Source organism: Anopheles bellator, chromosome 2 (genome assembly GCF_943735745.2).
Source record: "Anopheles bellator chromosome 2, idAnoBellAS_SP24_06.2, whole genome shotgun sequence".
Taxonomy (NCBI): Eukaryota; Metazoa; Arthropoda; class Insecta; order Diptera; family Culicidae; genus Anopheles; species Anopheles bellator.
The window spans coordinates 39,441,052-39,462,131 of NC_071286.1; the positions used below are offsets into that span (position 1 = coordinate 39,441,052).

Genomic DNA, 21,080 nt, shown 5'->3' on the forward strand with positions numbered 1-21,080 from the left:
CGATTCCACTGGCCAGCCCCGTGGCCATCGTAGCGTTTCCAGGGAATCACTTTTGTTATTACGAGAGCGAGCAGTTTTGTTTTTCCTTTCATTTCCGTTCGGAGATTCACGCTTTGCGCGAGGGACCATTTGGCTTATTTTCATTTCCAGTTTCCACGGGGCGACGCTCCAGCGCCACATTTCCATTTCTGTACACTGATAATTTTTTCTTCACCATCTTCCGGGCACCCGGGTTCCGGAAAGCGGAAGTGGAACATTTTTCTGCCCTTCGAGCGGCCCCGCCCGGCCAGCCCGTCTAACGCGCCCGGAGCAGACTGTACCGAGGCGAGCCGTGGCCATCTATCACCACAGAATCCAGAATTCCGAGCCCAATTTGTGCTGTTCAGCCGTCCTGCGGTTTTGTACTGTCGACAGCATCGCTCCCGCTCGCTCTCACTCTCTTTCGCCTTTTCCATCTTTTCCACTCTTGCTTTGGCAACGGATCTCCTCTTGGTTTTTTTGCTACTCCTTCCGCAAGCTTCCGGAGCCGGGAATTGCAACGATTCATTTTATTTTGCTCTCACGTTTCGCCATAACCTTTTCAGCACCTAAAGGACTCGAGTTTCTCGCCGGGTGCCACCTCGTCAGCCTTGCACCTTCGGTCGAACCAATAGAACCGTTTGGTTGTGGGGGTATCGCTGGAGTTTGGAGAGATTTTATCGTGTTTACATTTTGCTTTACCACACACCCAGCTTGTTTTTCTCTATTCGCGCAACAGCGTCGGAACGCGAACGCCGTAAGTAAGCGCAAACCGTGGCCTGTGGCAGTAATTGGACAGCGGAACAACGGAGCTCACAAAGACGAGAGACGAGACGAGAGAGAGAGAGAGAGAGAAACAATCTGCCATGTAATCATCATAAAATTCAATTAAACAGCCATTGTTTTTGTCTAAAAAAGCTTTTCCTGGCGCATGTTACCAGCGTAGTTACCACTCCAAATGTTCATGCTCTTTTATATTAAAACTCAGCCTGACCTATTTCATCTTCGACCCATAATAGCCGTTTTTAAATGATGAACTCCGGTCATAAAGCGTGTTCCGGCGGCGGGTTTTTATCGAAAAAACGGTCCAACCAGTTCGGCAGCCCCGTACACAGTAAGCTTACCGCCGAGTGTTTATTGCAGCGTGTAACTTATGATAATTGCAAAACGCTTGTTCCTTGTTTACTGTTCACGTGGCCGACCAGCGATCAAGCGACGCGGCGTATCCTTATTCCCGTAGTAGTAGTGGCAGTAGTAACATCGTGCCATGGAGTGCGGTCGGTCGCCTATCGCGTTGCAGGATTATCGCTAATCCGTCGACAAACGCCAGCGGGACCCGAAATAATAACACTGTCCCCCCGTTAAGACCACGCGCAATGCCAGGCCGGTCGGTCGAGCCAAAAACCCACAATGCATTATCCTGCCTTTCGGCTGTGCCACCACCAACAATGGTCACCGGACCCCGGGTGGGGATTAGAACAAGTGGCAGTTGTTCTACTTAATTAAGCTCGATAATGTTTATATTCAATTAGGCTAATGACATGATGAGCAGCGGCAGCATCGTCAGCGTTTGAAGATGAATTTCAGCCGCCTGGTGACAACAGAATTTCGTAGTCAGCGCCGATTGCCGTCTGTGAGGACCCTATCCAATCCACGGCTACGACACGGCTATAAACGTGCAATAAACTGATCGAACATTAGGACCTATTCATAAATCCGTGCCGCTGCCAACAAACGCATCCACAAGCATAGTTTTTGTGGAACCGGACAGAGGCGGGGGGACAGAGCTATGGTTTTATGCGTTCTGCTCTTCTTCTTTTTATCCACCGAAAATGTCGTAATTAAGTAAAACCTTGAACCCTACCACACATCAACCCAAGCGCAGCTCGCGCGTCTTTCACGGTGTGATAAACATCATCAACTGCGCTCATCCACCGATGATTTTTAGAGCAGGACTCTTCTGTCAGTAATTAATGCAAAGCCACCCAAAGCGTGAAGAGTGTCTTCAGTGACCCGAGCCTGTTTTTGGCCGTATCCGAAACTGCCATGTTCGCCGAAGTTGGATGTGTGGATTAAAATCACATCCCAACACCAACATGTGTCTGTTGGACAAAAACCCGGTTCATAAAATTAGACTGTTTAACAATATTAATTTATCGCCACAATATAATGTTGACTATTGCATCATAGAAAGCTCAAACTAACGTGCCCGGCTTCGTGTGCAAAGTGCATAAAATTAGCGCAAAATTGAGGCAGTCCCTGGCAGACCAATCACCACATGCCTGTCGCTTGCCCGAATTCCTAAGGGAAAACGCGGCACCCGTACCTGACCCGAATCCTCCATCAAAACTTAATTTCCTAGGGCAACCACCGACCGACCGTCCGATCGACCGGGGACCAACTCGCTGATTAAAAACCACAGAAAGCAATTCAATTAAACGTCACTAAAAACGGGTTTCCGAACGAGCTGGCGCCGAAAGGGTCCCAACGGCCGTCCCCGGTCCCGCCAAAAAACCGACCAAATCGATTAGCGCAATACATCGGTAGGATGTGGAAGTGAGCTAAATTTTAGCACGACCCGCAAAAAAAGAGATGAAATAAATAACTTTGTCATCACGTTCATAGTAGCCAACGATTCAGCGGCGGCCATTCGATTTGCGGCACGTGGTCGCAGTGTCGCTCAGGCGGAACGATGCACTGGCTTCTTGCGGGACCGCAGAGCCGAAGAAACACCGTTTCACATTGCGTCACAATCTATAACCTAAAACGCGAACCACCCACCGGGTTGTCAATCACGTTTTTACGTTAAGGGTAATTTTTTCAACGGTACTTTCTCTGTTGTTTAAAGTTAAACGCTACCAATTGAAGCATTATCGAACTGGGGACCATCCTGCGGTATCCGGTCTTTCCACGAAATGTAACAAATAATTAAACCAAAAAGGGGCAAGATTAAGATGTCTATGGCCTGTCAGCCGGCTGCAAGCGAAAGCGATTACTTCAAAACTCCCCACGACAACGGCAGCGCAGCGCAATGGAAAGCTGAATGGTAAAAAGAAAAACGCTGTTTTATGTGGCTTTTCTCTTGCACCGAAACGAAAATCAACGTCCCTGTTTTTACTGTGCACTTTCCACCATCCGAAGCGGACTTTTCCGCTCAAGCGGTTCACGTGCGGTCCATTGGTCCGTTCGCCGGACCGACCGGCACCGTAACTTGCAACACGAACCGACACGGCGCGGCTGCATGGCTGTCGAAAATTTAACAATCGCATGTCATCCGATTGTTTTTCACCCTTTCCGCCGTAGCAAAAACAGACACAAACAAAAATCTCAATTCCTCCCGGCACACATCAAACCCTCCCGGCTCAACCCGGCGATGTTGAAGATGATGATGATGATGATAAATGATGGCCGTGTCTGTTTCATGGATAGTTTTTTTTTTGCACACTTCGTTCGCATTTTTACTTTGTTGAATTCCAATCGGAAAAGGAACAACATTTATTGATCCCGTTTCGATTGTTGTATCGTTAGGAGCAGCTTTTCCGATGCGATGCCAGAGCACAAAAAAACCGGCGGCCACCAAAGAGCTTAGCGATACCTTTCGCATTTTCCGGGAAAAACCCATAAGTACCACAGAAAATTGATACTGTGTGCCATCGCCCGGGAGAATCAAAGTTTTGTTTTCATGTTTTGCTTTGTTTCGTTTCGGTTGGCGAATGTTTGAAAGTATCATTCAATCATCAACACGAGTGCAGAGCGCTAAATAATATAAACTTCACGTAAATTCGTCATTGAAAATAATCGTAGCCTGCAGTTATTGGGTCCACCACCGGGAAATCGTTATTGAAGCGAATTTAAACCCATGTTGAAATGCATCGGTTACTAATTTACAGCGTTTGCCACTTTTTGGCAAATATATTTCCTTTTGTTCGGTTTTTTGTTTCAAATGGAATAAAGTAAACTTTAAACAGCTAACGAGATATCACCTTGAAGTTCTCGAAATTCTTTTATAAAATGAACGATGTCTGTTTATTGCTCAAAATGGATAATGTCTTCATCGTATTTCCCATGAGCTGCAACGTACTTATGCCAACGATTGATCCAGTCCTCGAAACATTTTTTAAACTTTATGTTTGGTATTCTCTCAGTGTTTTTTTTGATTCGATTGAACAAGAAGCAGTATCACGGGACCAAATCAGGCGTATTCGGTGATTGTTGGATGCTATTCATGTGGTTTTTAGCCAAAAACACACGCTCATGATGGCTTTGTGCGATGATGCATTATCCACGAGTTGTTTACCCACAAATCCTTGCGATTTTGATGAAACAACCACATTTATTTTAAATTTTATGCGATAGTTATTTGTGTTTTACTCAAAGTTCGGCCATTGCAGAAACACTTTTCCAACATTTGAAAGGTTTGCGAACCGTTAAAATTGATTTTTACACACATTTACTTGTTGCTGCTCGCTCAAATCCTTTCTTAGAATTAATCAAAAATCGCCAACACGCTCAGAGACACATGACCCTAACTCGACGTAACTTTCACAACTAATGACCCCAAATTTGTGTGGGACTATCAGAGACAGTTGAGCAACGAAACAAAAAATATGCTAAAAACGGCAAATGCTTCCTAGCACTCGGTGCGCACGCCACCCGGGGACCCTTCCGGGAATTTTTTGATCAAGGAGGTTTATATTTTGATGCTTTTATCGTTTCAGTAGAATGTTTGAAACTAGTAATTCATACGAATTGTAATGAATACAATCATCACCGACATCGCTCCATTTGGCATCGTTTGATTTAATAACAATCTATCTCATTTGGGTCGTCCTGTGATTCCGAAGAAATGAACCCTCTCTAGGGAAGTGTTTAATAAATGATACACTAATGGCTCCCTCGTCATGTCGGCATGCATACATCCTGCGGCAATTACGGTGACTCCGCACGGTGGTGGATCGCAAATTGGTCGCCAAAATTCTTGGAACACTTCACGTCCGAACCGTTTGCGGCCAACGAGACCTAAAAGGCATCGCTGGTGAAAGGCTGTCGTTTCAAACGACTCGATTTCATTCCCACGACCGGCCTATCTACCCGTGGCTAGTGTACCAGTGAAATATTCATCGAATTGGCCGAGACTTTCCGGCACCAAAGATAATCGTCTTCATCGCCGACATTGTCGCTTGTCGGCCGGAAAAAATATACTTTGTAATCGCTGCGCGTTGGTTGGTTAACGTCTTATCGAGCGACCGCATCGATCACCGGTCGTCGTTCGCCGACCATTGCGAGCACATTTTCCACGGAACAATTGGTGAGGGAGAAAAGAAAACCCCGTGTTTAGCCAAAGAGCCAAAGCGAGAGCCTTCAAGTGTTCAGCGCAACCGACCGGAGAAGATACTCAATAGAAAGTAATTAAATTGCAGGTCGGCTCCAAAATCGATCCGCTGGCGACAGTCAGGCGTCCGGCGCCCAGGACCGCGAGTCCTGACCCACACCGGTTAAGTCTGCCCTCAGCCGGGGCCGCTTCTTGTGAAATATCTATTTCTTCCGTTCTGGCGGGAAATCAATTTCAGGCGCGATCCACCGAAATTCAATCAAATTCGATTCCCTTTCCGGGTGGTTTCCTGCCCCGACGAGTTCCTCGCCGACTGGTGACAGATGAATGTGTTCAACTTACCGACATTCCTCACCGACCCGGGGGCCTGAGGCCGTCCGGGGACAGCGCGCACCGTCGTCGATTCGCGAAAATCGCCACAGGGCTCCCAGGGGGGCAACCAAACGAAGGGCAAACAAACGGACAAAACAATCATTCGATGACATGACGGCAAATGTTATTCGATGACATGACGGCCGTTCGAAATTCCTCGACAAAAGCATAAGCTCCAGGGAAAAGTTACCTCAAATGTTGCCGAGCCCGACACCACGCGGTCCGATCGAAGCGATCAGACACAATCGTCTCATCGAGTGGATGTAAACATTGTTCTCAAGGACACCGGCGCCAGGAAGCGAGCGAGGACAAGGGCCGGGGGCCGAGCGCCCCAGGAGAAAGATTTGGAATTATTTTTCGAAGGCAAACAAACGAAACCGGACGACGATACCGGCGGCCCGTACGTGTCATCCATTTTGTTTTTTTCTTTGCTACGTCATTTAGCAAACTTGAACCAATCACCATGATACATCGGACGACGATTAGATTAATCGCGTCGAAGACATTTGTTCAATCCTTTCGTTGGTTATTATGGTCTTCTTTTCCGCTCACGTTCAAACATCCGTTTAACAAATGCGTAGTTGTCAGCATTAATTTTGCGTCACTATTTTACATCTTTCCGTTTGTTCGTTATTACATTGCTGAAGACTTAAATGGTTTTCTGCACTACTTGCCCTTTTCTTATAATTAGCAAGAAGCGCGGTTGCAATTTATTTCTGTCCAAAGTTTTCCCAGCTGTTCATTCGTTCCATTTTCCATTTTTTCGGGAAAGCACGAACACGTCAACAACAGCTTAGCGTCGTTCACCGCGTGCCTATAAGTCCTCGGATAAACGAAACTAAAATCTTCAGCAAACTTTGTCGCCATCGGTTGCCGGCAGACCCGAGGCCCCTCCATCCGGTAAACTAAATCTTCTCCAACATTTTTCCACGACCTTCCGGTTTCGTAAAACCCGGAGATTTATGGGCGAACGTACCGGACCCACTCCAGCTTTCCGGAGGCAAACCAGAAACGAATAATTACGGAAACGAATCCGGATGAGGATGAGCGGGCGTAGGGCAGAGTCCGTTCCGTACTCCGTTCGCTGTCGGCCAACGCCATCGCAGCGCCACGGCGACCTACAGAATTGCAAATGCGCGAATATTACGCTGAATCTAATTGCGCTCGGAGCGCAAAAACATTAAACTTCACTCTCGTTTAACACACCCGAGAAGCGCCAACGTCGGGCCGGTGGCTCGGGTTCCTAAGGGGACAGTGCGTTCTCGGTTTAATATTGCTGCCCGGCCTGGCAGACGCTGGCCGGGTTCCGTCTTGATGAGCTCTCCCAGCTGGGGGAGTTTCTAATTTGCCGGAGAAGGTTTAACGGCCGTCTGTACAGCAGATGGCAAAGCCCAGGCGCCTTACGGGAGCCGGATTTCTGGCCGGGCGAAAATGCTGTTCATCCTTCACGGCGCGTTTTGGGACGACGTCGTCCACTGGGCGTTGTCCAAGTTGATTACTGAAGATGGTGCCCCGAGCCCTTAATACAGCAACAGTCGCAACACAGCCGCCACGGGAGAGGTTATAAAAAATGGTTTCCCCAAATGGATGTCACCTTGGGTTAGTGTTAGCCGGCCTTTGGCGGCCGGCACGGATTCACAAGGAATGCTAGCGCCTGACGTGCTGTATGTTGTTTTCTTCCTGTTCACCATAATTATCGATAATCCCGGCAGCCGGCGACGTCGCTTCCGGGGCCATTAATCAGTTTGAGCGCTTGTGGGAGAGCTCTCGTCCTAGTGTTGCTCGGTAGAATTCAGGGCAAGCAGCATTTCAGCTCCGGCCAGGGTAACTGCTCGGTGATGTCGATGGGATGTGTTACTCAAAATGATGGCCGATAACATGATCCATGGGATGATCACCCAACCCGTTGCTGTCACAACCCCCAGCTAACCGGATTCATTGAACTGCCGGCATTGTTCCACTATTTTATTCTTGACCTTCATGCAAGAACGTAAAGGTCTGCGAAGAAGGTACCATTCTTGTCCGCATAAAAAAAATCGCTCCACAGTCCAATGGGTCCCATGGGTTTCCCACCGAAATGTCACGCAGCAAAAGTGGCATTCCACAATGTACGACGACCACCAGCACAGCTCCGGCCAATTTCCACCCGTGGGTCGACTCGGAGAAACGGAGATGTTAATCGATTTCTCTGGTGTTCCGAAAATCGGATTACTAATCGGATCTCGATCGAAACGTCATCTAGTCCTACTGACGACGCTGGTGCCGGATCGCATCAGATTATTGGCCGAACGTTAGGAGTGACATTTCACTCGCATTAAATTGAATTCGTGTCGGCTACCGTGCAGCAGCATTGTTCGTGCTTCTCGTTACAAAAAAAAAATACTCCGGAAACCCTGTCAACCCCGTCGGAATGGCGCGACGTGCGGTTCAGAAGAAACGAACAGTGTCACATGCTGAGCCCGGTACACGAAGAATTGTCGGTGTTCCGTTTCTTAACTCAAGAAATATGAAAATGGTTCACTCGAACCCTTCGTGGCTACATTGTTGTTCATTCCATGCCCTCGTGAGCGGCCAACTCGCCAACAATCGGGCTCGTTGTGATCCTCGGGGTGATTGTGATTTAACCAGCCCGGTCCTCGGTGGACAGTTTTTCGAATTTCCATTCCCAACCTAAGCCCACCTACTCAAATCCGAATCCCAAAAGCCACATAATGTCTCCGGGCCAGGAACGGAGAGGAAAATTTTTCAACATAAGTGTAAGCAAACGGGTTCACCCCGGCCCGGCCACCATTGGGCGCCATTGTTCGGGATTCGCGTCGAGCATTCGAGCTGCCTGCTGCCGGGTACTTCGGAAATCGATATCACATTTGCAATTGCTCAACCGATAAATTCGATACGCTTTCCACTGCCAACAACAAGCGCCCGCGGTCTGGCGGCTCGCGCATTTCCCGCGCTGAGTCCCGGTGCTCGAAGCTGTTTAAACATCAATTTATTTATTTCCTCTACAATTCCTTCTCAGCGCGACTCCCTGAAGGATCGAAGCCGGCACGCACGCAGGAGCAATCCTTCGCAGTGACACTACGCGAAACGCACGTGGCTGCGGGCGAACACAGCCGTCATCCGTGGATTGTGCTCAGCACAAACAACAATGACGGTTGGCCCGCGTTAAGGAACGGTTTCGTTTGTGATCGGAAAACACTTCCCATCCGTACCGTACACGTGTGTGAGCATGATGTTTGTGGTTTGTTTGCAATTTCGGCGTTCGCGGCGTACACGCTACGGGTAAACTTTTTAACGTCTTAATGTTGGTTGTTCGCTCAGGACAATGTTGTGGTCTTTTGTTTTGTTATTATATTTTTCACATTACTGCTACATTCCGCAATCTGAAATAATTGTTTCAACCTGAACCCTTTCATTCCACAGTTGGGTTGCCTCGTCCCGGTGGAACCACAATGGAACGCGCCATGAATTTCCATACAAAGAACCGCCCCAACCTGACCGCGTACCAGGGACTCATGAATTTACGGTGAGCGCTCCAGACCTTGGTGAGTTGGTTTCGGCTTTTTCCTCCTTTCGGCCTCGGAACCCAAACACAGGTTCAGCAATGCTTTTAAATTTGATAAAAACTCGCATCTTCGCATTGCTAGTACTCAACAGTGTGGTCATGATTAAACCATCCGAAACTCACTGGTGAGATGCCTTTAATGTAACATTGTTGGTGTCGAGCTAAAATGTGCTTTCAATAAAAAATATTTCAAACAACCCCCACTATAGCAGATCGGTGGTCGGCTAACGAATGTGAAGTTGGCCGCACAGACTATTCAAACACCGGAAAGGTTAGCGACTTTAGTTTATCAACAACTTGTTCGAAAAAGGCAAACAACGGCTCCGCTCCGAGCACCGTGTCACGACCCTCTGTTGGCTAATGTTCGGGTGGGTCCGCGCGCCCTTCCGTGCGTGAAACAATAATTCTTCATCCTTCTCCACCGCCGAGGCCCGCAATCAATCGAGCCAAAGTTACTCGACCAGAGAGAAGCTATCCTTTAGCCAAACCCTTTTTCGTAAGCCCGTTTCTACATCCGAAAGAGTTTTCACATTTTTTGCTCACTCTCTCTCTCTCTCTCTCTCTGTCTGTTATGAAGGTTGCTGTTCGGATGATGCTGCCGAAAACTCCGATGGCACACCGTGGAGGGTTTCTTTGGATTAAATATTTATCGAACACAATCAAACCGGCGACAACTTCACTTTTCAAAGTGTCGAATTTTAAGCACCCCGAGTCGCGGGTTCCGGACGGGTGTACGGGAAAGGGTCTTGGATGGTCGGGAAAAGGGATCTCCCGGCTTGACACAATTACGAAGCAGATTCCTCGGCAGCGGCCGCAGTGTCGACGAAAGCCACTTACGAACAAATCGCACCAAAGAACCCGAGGAGGACCCGTGGAAGTCGAGCCTCCGGGAAGAAGGTTTGTAAATTTGGGTCGCACTAGCGCCTCGGTGTTGAAGGTGTTGGAGGTGTCCACCCGTGGAAGTGGAATAACGGCACAACAGTTTGGTCACTTACGTTTGTGTGTGTTCGTTCCGAGCCTCGAGCCTTTGTTTGCAAGGTCAGCCACAATTGGAAAAACTTGTCTAGCGATTCCCATCCGCAACGACATTTCCAAATCTTCCGTGCTTCATCATCAACTGTGCTGGCCACCGACGGTTTCCTAACCGTCTCACAAGGAGCCGGGGCGACTCATTTCCCTCTTTTTCCTGTACACATGCACACAGGCACCCACTCACAGTCGCACTAATGGCACAATTAATTATGCCACACTTCCGCTCACTCACTGGGGCTGCAAACCCTTGACTTGCCCGAGGATTACGCCGAATGCCGATGAAGGATAATTTCACGGGATCAACTTGAGCGGACGGTAACGACTAGCTCGTTAACTAGCTTCCAGTGCTTGGCAGGACTTTAACGACTAACTGGCCCCGCCGGTTTGGGACACTCGAGGTAGAGGGGAATTTGACACTCTCACAGGCACACACTAATCTGGCAACGCTGTTTTATAGAGTGGCACCGGAGAGCCGTTAATCCGCAATTTTATTTTGGGACACTCCGGAGGGTATTCCAGTGCCGTGGGGACACAGGGTGCCGTGTCTTCACTTTCGGTGAGCTAGTAATTCGAGATGAAATTGATTCTGCGATGTCAATCCGGTTGCCGTTCTAAAGTGCATCAAGTCAACTCAAGCCGTGTTCACTCCGTTGCAAATTCAATATCACCAAAAAAAACACACAGACCCAGAATTATGCCCATTGGGCCGGGTTCCACATTGAACAGCAACAGGATGTGTCTCGGCGTGTAAAACGTATTTTCATCGAACCAAGTGATCCTTAAGCTATGCCACAATTTCACTTCTACGCAACCGGTACTTCGTTGACCGGGGTGCTAGTTACACTTTTATGTGGTTTAATTTGCTGGCCCCACAATTAGGGGGGACACGACTCGCTTTATTTACCACCCAAAAACCCATGCTGCACTCACTCTGCATCGAACCGTATCGGATAAAGCTTTTTACCTTTGCCACACTCGCTCACTCGGGGTGGTCCGCGCAAAAACAACCAAACCAAAACACAACGCGAAAGCCGTGATCACTGTGACGGCGAAAATCGGCGTCCGATCCGGGACTTATTCACGCACGCCACTCACTCACGCTCGGCGTGCGGATGTTTCGCGTGAATGATGACAGTGCGACGACGACGTCTAATCGCTAATACCGATTTCTTCTGCTGACTGCTGCTCTTCGTGCGCTATTCGAACGCGACCAACGCGACAACCCGACTGACGCACCAAACGGCCCAACCATTTCCAAGTACGGTTCGTCTCGTCGATGTTGTACTTGGCTTTTCGGACGGCACTCGGTTCGGTTCCGTCGTAAATGGGTCCCTTTTTTCTGCTGCTGCCGGTTCCCTTTTGCCACAGTCTCTCTCTCCGGCGTTTTCGGCTTTTTCTCTCCGGTGCTTTTCCTTCCCCTGGCACGGCACGCGCTCGGAGAGAGCACGGGGTGTGCTAGACGCGAAACAGCATAAAAAGCATAACAGAGAGCGTCGCCGCCGACGCACTGAAACGATCCAGACGACAGATGGCGAGACGCATATCTCACATTCGCAGTGTGAGAGCGTGATGCGAGAAGAGGCTCCGCTCACGAGATGAGCCGGCTTGTTCATGTGTATCGAGTCATAACGAAAATCGGCTCGTTCGAAAATTCATCGTTCGCAGCTCGTCCAACAGCGGCGATAGCAGCGATTCAGCGCCCGCCGTCAACCGTGACGCGAGGGTGCAATTTACGCACGCACGCGTTCACTATTTCTACGTTTGCTTCCATCGTGAAAAAATATAAATTGACGAAAGCAGGGCATTTCTGTAAATTTAAGCCTAAACGTGCTGTTGCTTTTAAAAGTATGTGAGTTTGCAACGGTTCTACTCCTTGTGGTTATGCGCTTCTCTATCCTAACTTTAGTTTTTAACCACTAACGGACTGTTTTTGTTTTTTGGGCAGAAACTAATAACAATAATAAATTCCATTTCGCCATCCACAGCGAATCGGCGAGAAGGGAGAAAAAGCCGCGTGACGTGAGCTACAGTGAGCTGAGATGAGTTGCTTCACCCCAGCTCACTGGTGAAACATTTTCCCACTCGCCGGTAGTGAGATGAAAATGGGGAAAAGCGCGCGCATGGGAGAGAAAACTGGGGAAAATTGTGTTCTCTCACTACTCACGTCTCACTTAGGCCGCTCACGCTCTCATCTCACACGGTTATTTCGAAGCGAACCTCACTTCTCACTTTCGTTACGCTTGCTCGCCCATGTGCCCGTTTTTCGGCTGGCTCAACTCGTTACACCTCCCCCACACCAAGGCGGGGTGGGGGAACGAGGAAGTGCTAGGAAGGGTCCCCCGCACCCTCAAGCATACCACCCCGGTAAAACCCCGTCCAGTGGCAGGGCTCTTGCGTACGCCGCGCGCTCTGAAACCGTGTGGCGCTATTGTGTTTTGAAAACTTTATGCTGCCGCCGTGAGCCCGAGACACAAAGAGCACGGCACAGAGAGAGAGAAAGAGAGAGCGAGAGAGAGAGCGAGAGCGAAATAAGGGCCAAGGTGAGTGAAAGGAAGCGAAAGCACCGTCCGTCCGGCCAGCGTAACTAAACCATGCAAACCACGACACGCCGGTCCGTGACGTTACGATTTCCAGTCAACGGCCGTCCCAGCAACCCCGCCGAGACCCCACTCCCGGCCCCGCTCCCGCCACAACACCACCGTCACCGCATCGTGACTCGGCCGGTTCTCGGTTTGATCGCGGCATTGCGCGAAACTCGAAAAAGTAAGGCCCCTCGAACGCGACTCCACGGGTAGGCAGGTCTGGACCCCCGAATCGGGGGGTCTCCCAAACCCGGAATGCTCTGTTGTTCATTGTGTTGCAAAAGTCACCCGCCAGCCAGCGGCCAGCGGCGACGGCCTCTTTAACGGAGTCACGTTTCGCTCGTGAGCCGAGCCGAACGGTGAGTTTCAATCAAACAACATCGAACACCAGAACGACGTTGACTCAACCCCTAGTTTGGCCGGCCACAGCGAAGCGCAACAACGAAATTCACTCTCGGCGGGGCGGTGGCGGGGGCAGGGTCCACCGGAAATGGTCCACCGGAAGAACGCTTGATGACGCATTCGCCGGCGGTCGCGGCGGCCGTGATGCTTTTCGATAAGAGTAATGCATCCACAGGGACCGGCCCACGGTCGGTGGCCACCGAGTGCAACCGAACAATGGAGCATATTTTTGAAATATTTACATCACAACCGGGAAGGTTCCGGGTGCCCTGTAAGTGCCCGTCGCACTCCCGTTTGGGGTCGTGCGGACCAGTTTTATTTAATTATTTCGTGGCACCGTTTCGTAGACCGCCGGAGGCCCGGTACTAGAAATGAGCACGAATCCGAACGCTTGGCTCAAAACAGAGTGGAGCACTCAAATTTGTGGTCCAACAAGAATTGAGCCGTTGTTAAGCAGCGAGTAAACTAAATAATCAATTGTTAGCGCGGTCTTGATTTCGCGTGGTGCAAAATACATAAACTGGTTGACACCCTTGAAAACCAGCGAATCGACATCATGCCGCGCATTCGGCCGTACCTTATAACCAAGGCCGCAGCAGATGTAAACCGTTGCCTTTGATATCCTAAAAATGTGTTGTTTTCCATCAACATGCTATGCACTCTCGGTCGCTGCAGCTTCGTTTTATTTATTTATAAGCAGCAATCATGCAAATTGATAACCTCAGTTATTAAGCAACGCCGAAGATCATTAAATTCCACGACCACGTCCAGAATGGCGCCTTGACCCTTGCACAGACAATGTTGATGTGCTCTCCCACACCCAAAACCGAGATCTGCAGATCTGCTGCCCGGTGGAGCAATTAGCAATAATTCATCACGCGGCACTCGGCCCAGTCCAGTCCAGTTCAGTCCAGTGGCCAGCTCGAAGGCCTCACCGTCGTAAATTATCGACGAATAGCTCACCCGGAGAGCACTCCAAATCCGAGCGGAGTCCCGGTGTCAGATTTCGTGAGATAATCTTATGCGTTCGCGTTCTTGTGGCGTGTCGCCTTGCACTTCGTGGTCGTGCTTCGTCGTTGCGCAACAATGGCAGCAATCGAGGCCCCGTTTCGATGCACTGACCTGACCGTGGTGGCCAGACCTGAGAGAGCGACGGCTAACCCGGCCAGCTAAGAAGCAGCTGGCCGGCGAACGGCCTTCCCACGGCGTAATCCGAAACCGCGGCGCGACATCGCGATAACAATGGTGCACACAATGCACAACCAAACAAGTGCCCAGCATCGGGAGTGGACGGGTGCGAAGGGGGGGAAAGAAAATCAGATGGCAAAATCCGTGACCTCGCCCCTGACGGTGGACAAGAAAGACCAACCTGCCCTGCCTTTGTTCGATACCGTGACAATGGGGCTCCGGGAGGGATTAGTGTAGGCAGTGAATGAAACTGGTTTGATAACCCGCCAACCTGTGTCTGTGAGCTGCGTCTTGACCACGTCGCGGGCAGAATTAGAAATTTAAAACAATCTTTTTCAGAAAATGTTTGTAGCATTTCCGGTGCAAATTGTAAAACTATTTCATTCATTAATTGTTCGCATTTCTAACTACTCTTAACGTTTTAGTTTTGGAGTGTTTTCGATAGTCGGAATCGTGACTGTGACTGTGAAAATTCCATGTTTTTTCTCTGAAACTATCAATGATGTTTATTCAAGTTTTCAGTTTTTAAGTTTCAGAGTCAGATCTACGTGGAGTCGGTGCAGAAATTATCACAAAATTATCACTAAAAATGTGATGCAAAAACATCACGTTTTTCGGATGATCTTGGATTCCACTGATCCTTTCGATATTCCAACAAGGTCAGTGGGATCACTGACTATTAATGGACGAATTGGAACAGCAATTCTTTTATTTTATTGACATGGTTTATTTTCAGCCTTTTTGGCAGCAGAAATTTCATGCCACACATAAAATTTGATGATATTGAATTGTTAAAAAGTTTTTGACATTATGAAAAAAGAGCTACATTTAAAGCGGCTTACAAAAAGACCCGCATCGCAAACAATAATTAGTAAACATATTGACGTATGATTCGACACAAATGTTGGTCGCAATATTCTCGCAAACACTTTATTATTAATTAGTATTGTTATTTTATGTTATATTCGTCCCTATCAGAGTCACAAATTGCAGATTAAAATAAAAATTTCCTTGTTTGTTTGTTTGTTTGTTTGTTTGTTTGTTTGTGTTTCCTTGATTTTTCGGTCACAGTGTTATATAATTTTGAACGTTACCGATTGTGGTTTTTGAAATATCGTATCCTTTACATGCAAAATGTATTTTGTTTCTCGACACTACAAACAAGACACTGCATTGTTTCGGTGTAACTGCCAACAATATGTTAAACATTCATCCCGTTCCAATGTCCCCGCTGCTAGGTTCACGCGACCTGCATTTAACCCACCGCATTGAGTAACTTCAGAAGACAATTGAACAGAGGCACGTCGTTCAAGCCGAACAGCCGCAGCCGGTTGTCTTCCGGAAATCGTCACAATTTCGAGGTGTCAGATTCACTGCCACCGGCTTTATCCTACCGAAGAAGTCGTGACAAAAACATCTTCTTCCTCCGACGGCACTCCAGCAACGAACGGACCACCAGCAGTCGCTACGGAATGTGAATACAAACCGCAGCCACGCCGTAACCCCGACACACACAAACACACTTCTCAGTCGCTGGCGAATTCACCAACCGGCCCGATACCCTTCCCCAATCCGCTTCATGGCCATGGCCAGAGCATCGTGGCCGCCGACGCCGTTTGGGACAGAAGGACATTCTTCACGGAGTCGGTGGCGCCGGGCAAGGGTCGAAGCGTGGTGGTGGGCTTTACATTTCCGAAACAGCGCGGCAGCCCGGCCGGGGCGGTTTACATAAAAATTGCTCTGTTTCACAATCGTACCTTTTTATTGTTTGCAGATAAAAAGAGCCCACCGTTTCCGTTGCCGTCTGTCTGACCAACTTCACGGCGGATTCACCCCAGGACGGACGACGGATTGCCGGACTGCTGGTGCTGGTGATAGAACCTTCAACTTTCCAACGCGAACTTAACCAATAACACGGTCCGGTGTCTGCCGAGAGGAAAATTCCGCCCGTCGCAAGAAATGGCATCTTTTGTGCAGCGATTCTTACACGACTGTCTTTCACAAAACAGGCCGCCGCACAAGTATCTGGTATCGCTTGTAGGACACACGGTATCTTTCTATTTTCCGGTATTCTAAGCTGGTGACGTGAGGTTACTGTACCATTTTTGTTAATTAACGGTTTTGTTTTTTTCTTCAAATCTACTATGCTATTGTCTCACGAAAGCAACTTTCTCCTACTTTCGCTACTACACCGAAACTTTTATTGAATCCAGTCAGCCATTCGTATCTCATCATGATGCCTGGAAGAACTTTTATTTATTCAACTTCAGGAATTCAGCTCACGAACGTATCGGTGGCACGATATCCAATCCTTACGCCGCTGTAAATGGTGATCAATATTGAGTCAATTTTGGTCATAGAACATGCCACTATGTCCTGCCCTCTGGCAGAACCTTTCTTCCGTGTGCCATACCCGAGCCTTGGGTGGGCACCAGGCTTCGCCGAAACACCGGTCGTGACAGTGCTTAGCCTTTGGTCCAACTCTGCGGTGGCGCCTCATTAAAACCTTTCCGAAAATCCCAAACATTACGGTCGCACGCGCCACATGAAGCCACAGCGTGCCGGGTCATCCTACGCGACCTCCCTACCTGCCGACAGGTATCCTGGAACGCCGGCCTCGCCCGCCATCGATCTCTCCGGTCGCGTACGTTATCCTGCGGCGTAATCTTTTCCAATATTTGTCCCACTCGTAAGTATGTTTGTGCTGGCGTCCCGAAACGTCAACAGCCATAAACATAAACAGTCTTCCGGGGTCCGGGTCCAGTCCCGGGTCACCGGCCCATCTTCGGGCAGGCAGGATGATGAACATCCGCGTTGCGTTGGATACGACTGTTCGCTGCGTTTCCTACCTGCGCATCGTTGTACATTGGGCGCCTGGTCTAGAAACCCAAAAATCCTGCCTAATGTAGGCCGTCCGTCGGGAGCGTCGAAGATATAATCTTACGACTGCCGTCTCCTGCGTCAGGTAGAATCAGAAGCTAATTACCGGACAGACGACTGCGAGTGGCGACGAAATGTGTCGTCCCGAAGTAGCCGAGAATCCTTCAGGGCTTAGGCGGGGTGACAGTCGCGCCGAAAGTCTTTGCCGTGGCCCCGTCTACCTTATGGTGTAATGCTCCGCCAGACACTGGTGCGGAGTGTTCGTTTACATCAGATTAAACATTGATGAAATAAATTTACCATCCTTCGGGAGGAATCTCTGTAGGTAGACCATAAATACCGGGCGTTGTGAACGATGACGGTCTTGGGATTCCCTTCCCACTCTTCCGTGACCCACCGGGGATAGCGTTTGTCGGCGTTTAGTTGGGAAGCCGCCACAAGAGGTAGTTTATGCCGCCACTCATTTCGGATTAAACACATACGTTCTGGACTCTCAGAGCGTCTCGTATTCTCAAGAGCTGTGAGGATGAGCCCTCGGACGGGATAAATGACAAGCGGGACTCGTGTTGTTGAATTCTGATAGCGGTAGATTGACCTAAAAAGAGATAAACCGACCCGCCGTTAATTGCCCTGGAAACACGTTCCATGATTGACAAAATTTAATAGTTTTCGGATGGAGGAATCATTTGGACCGCAAGATGAGCACTGTACCGACAACCGAGAGACGTATTGAACCTTATCCGTTGGATTAATTTTTCTCACTCCTCGGTAAACTCCACTGGAAGCTGGAACTGGAACCACTCCGACTCCATTTAGCCCTTTCGAAAAACATCAGCCAATCTAGGTAAGGTTCCAAAGCGATCATCGATTCAAGGCAAATTTAGTCCATAATTAAAAAACCATGACAACCTTATGGTCACCTATATTTAGACACTTCAAATGAATTATGAAAGATTCGTGCTGTGTCAACAGCGTTTATTGCGATTTCACTATTTGATTGATGCATGATGATAACGCTTCAATCAAACAGTGCTTCCGGAGAGCAATTTGAAATGGTTAAGTCATTAGTTCGAGCAGCAAAAGAAAAATAATATTTCTCCAATTATTATTTTCTTATCACACTACCCCGATCGGCATTCTTGTGGTATAAATAAATCGCCTGACGGAACCAAACTCAGCCACAGTTGTCTGGTGATTGGTTAGTGTTCGTCTTCTCGCTACAACATGTTCCAGTCAGTCGTCTTCGTCCTGGTGCTGGCGCTGGTGATTGACACGGTGAGCAACAACGGTCAAGTTCTAGTGTGTACTGCGCTGAGCCACACCGTATAGTTTATTTTTAGCCATGTGATTAATTTTTCTCTTTGATTCTCTACTCGGCAGAGCTTGGCCGTGGTGAAGTTTGAAAATTTAATGTACGAGTTGAACAAGGACTACATGCACGGAAAGGTGTACATCAAGAACCAGAACGACAAATACACGTTCACCGCCGACGTTCAGGTGACGAAGAAGATCGAGGGTAGCGTCATGGTGAGTAGCCCCGCCGTACGGCAAGGAACCGGAACAACGATCGGCTAATGCAATCGCTCTGCTGTAGGTTACTCCGATTTTGCAGCATCTGATCAAAGGCGAGTACCAGACGGTGGTAAACATTGACCTGGACACCTGTAAAGTCGACCCCACAATGTCGGAGAACAGCATTGTACGTGCGATTGCAAAGGAATCGACACGGTTCATCAATTTCTCACTAATGTGTCCCTACAACCCGGTAAGACTTGCTCGCTCAAGCCGCACCCACATCTAAATCGTCCCGCCAGTGGGGTGGTTTCCTCTGCTGTTTGTTTGCCACCAACAGCAGCAGCGTCCCAGCATACCGACGGTGAAAAATCATTAATTATTCCATCGCGAATTACTTCACAGGGACACTATTTGTTGGATGATTTTACACTCGACTCCGACAGCCCGTTGCTGAAGCTGCTTACAAGTGGTAAATATCGAATGCAGCTCTCGGCCAACCACTTCCCGACTCCAGCTGCAACACCGGCCCAACTGTTTACGTATTCGATTGATTTCGAACTGTATCCAACGACAGCCTAAGCGAAACTGAATTCAGGGAAAATTGGCTTTTAATGCGAAACCCATTTTAGAATCACGGATAGCTTGAAAATAACCATTTATTTGTTCTGGCGTCCTTTGGAGCGATGAAAGTAAAATGAAAAATAAATCAAAGCAAAATTTAGCATTTGTTAGAGATTTAACTAAGCATTCATTTTATGCGATTCACGCGATTTATTTATAATACTTTCGCGATAAATCCATCAACTAAAATAGTTTCCAGGAGTGTCTATTGCAGGCCTGCACCGCTCGACGATTGCTTCCAAATTTCTTTCCGAATCAGCTTCCAAAATTTCGAATTAAACAAAACCCCGGAATGTAACCTGAACGACTAGCTAGATGCCAACCAGCACAATACAAGCAAAACAAATTTCATTTAAAAAAAAAAAAGAACGTTGAAACTACGAACCGGAAACCCTGTCATCACCGATCATCGCCAGAGTCGCAGATGGTGTAGGATTTCATCTTGCGAACCATAATTTCCCGAAAATCCACAAACGATAATTGAAAGCTAACGCCAACGGCGGTTCCCCACGACGGCGGGTTGGTGGCGCTCTACCCGCAGGGGTTTCCTCCGAAAGCGTTCCAGTTGACTACTCTTTAATCAGCAGTCAAACGAACTTTTTCCGTCCTCTGACGCCGTTAATTACCATGCAAAAAACCATCAATCATAAACCATCAGATATGGGGGGGAGGGATCGGCAGACGGAGGCGACGACGGTCGCAGCATCAACACTTTCTCCATGCAGCATGGATCCCATTTGCCTCGGTGATGGGATTCGGTGGCGTAGGATAGCTTGTAAAGCTATGATAAATAATCCTATGGTTTGAATAATTGATTACATCGGCCGAATCGTCATGGATGGTTTTCAAGTAGTGTGGTGATTGCAATCACGGCACAGAGGTACAACAAGGACACGGCGTGGTAGATAATAATACAATCATCAATAAATGGAGTAAAATAATCATGGCTTATCTCAGTTTTTACCTATTTTGCTTGGAAATCTTTGTCACGGATAAAGGTGACACGAAAACCGTTAAGGTCAGAAGCAATCCATCAATGGAGCAATGGAGGATTTGATTTAAAGAATTTAACTAGGAAACATTAACAAGCAGATACAAATAGAAATTGATAAAAAAATTAATTAATGTAAATTTAAAAGAAAAGTATACAATTACACTAACTAGAAACATTTTATTGCTAAATCAACCAAAAATGTACACAAAATAAACAATCTGTCTATAAATGATTCATATCCCAGATTTTCGAAATAAATCGCCACACAAAGGATATTCCTTTTATGCGCGATGCAAGAAACCCTTCTAAACAAACATAAAAGATTTGAAACCTTTAAGCTTTCCTTTCCCAGAAAGGAAAACCCAAAGCGAGCGGACCAATACACCTACAAATGATATCAAACGAAGCAAAAAAATTAAACAGATTACCTTCAATAGCCACAAGAACAAGATGGAAGCAATAAAATATTACAGAAATGTTTTCAAGTCAAAAGATTAGCCGGCGATTTTCCTCGTATTACAAATTCTTGGGTATCGTTAATTTATCGGTCGCACATTAAATGGTATCATGCTTGATTAT

General features: G+C 48.0%; 2 protein-coding genes across 2 annotated transcripts in view; one reads left to right on the forward strand and one right to left on the reverse strand.

Moving 5' to 3' along the window:
• Positions 1-17,119, reverse strand: part of LOC131207508 (uncharacterized) — a 124,180-nt gene extending 107,061 nt beyond the window's left edge. Inside the window, exon 1 of the mRNA XM_058200123.1 lies at positions 17,080-17,119. Within this exon, the coding sequence (XP_058056106.1) occupies positions 17,080-17,119 (40 nt within the window). The remainder of the gene's footprint in view (positions 1-17,079) is intronic.
• Positions 17,120-18,595: 1,476 nt separating this feature from the next.
• LOC131207509 (uncharacterized) lies at positions 18,596-19,465 on the forward strand. Its single transcript, XM_058200124.1, has 4 exons — positions 18,596-18,646; positions 18,752-18,898; positions 18,966-19,136; positions 19,289-19,465. The coding sequence occupies exons 1-4, from the start codon at positions 18,596-18,598 to the stop codon at positions 19,463-19,465; spliced, it is 546 nt and encodes a 181-aa protein (XP_058056107.1).
• Positions 19,466-21,080: the final 1,615 nt, after the last annotated feature.

Coding starts and splice junctions, on each gene's coding strand:
- LOC131207509 (XM_058200124.1), top strand. CDS start 18,596: ATGTTCCAGTCAGTCGTCTTCGTCCTGGTGCTGGCGCTGGTGATTGAC. Junction 18,647..18,751: donor TGGCGCTGGTGATTGACACG/GTGAGCAACAAC, acceptor TCTACTCGGCAG/AGCTTGGCCGTGGTGAAGTT. Junction 18,899..18,965: donor AGATCGAGGGTAGCGTCATG/GTGAGTAGCCCC, acceptor GCTCTGCTGTAG/GTTACTCCGATTTTGCAGCA.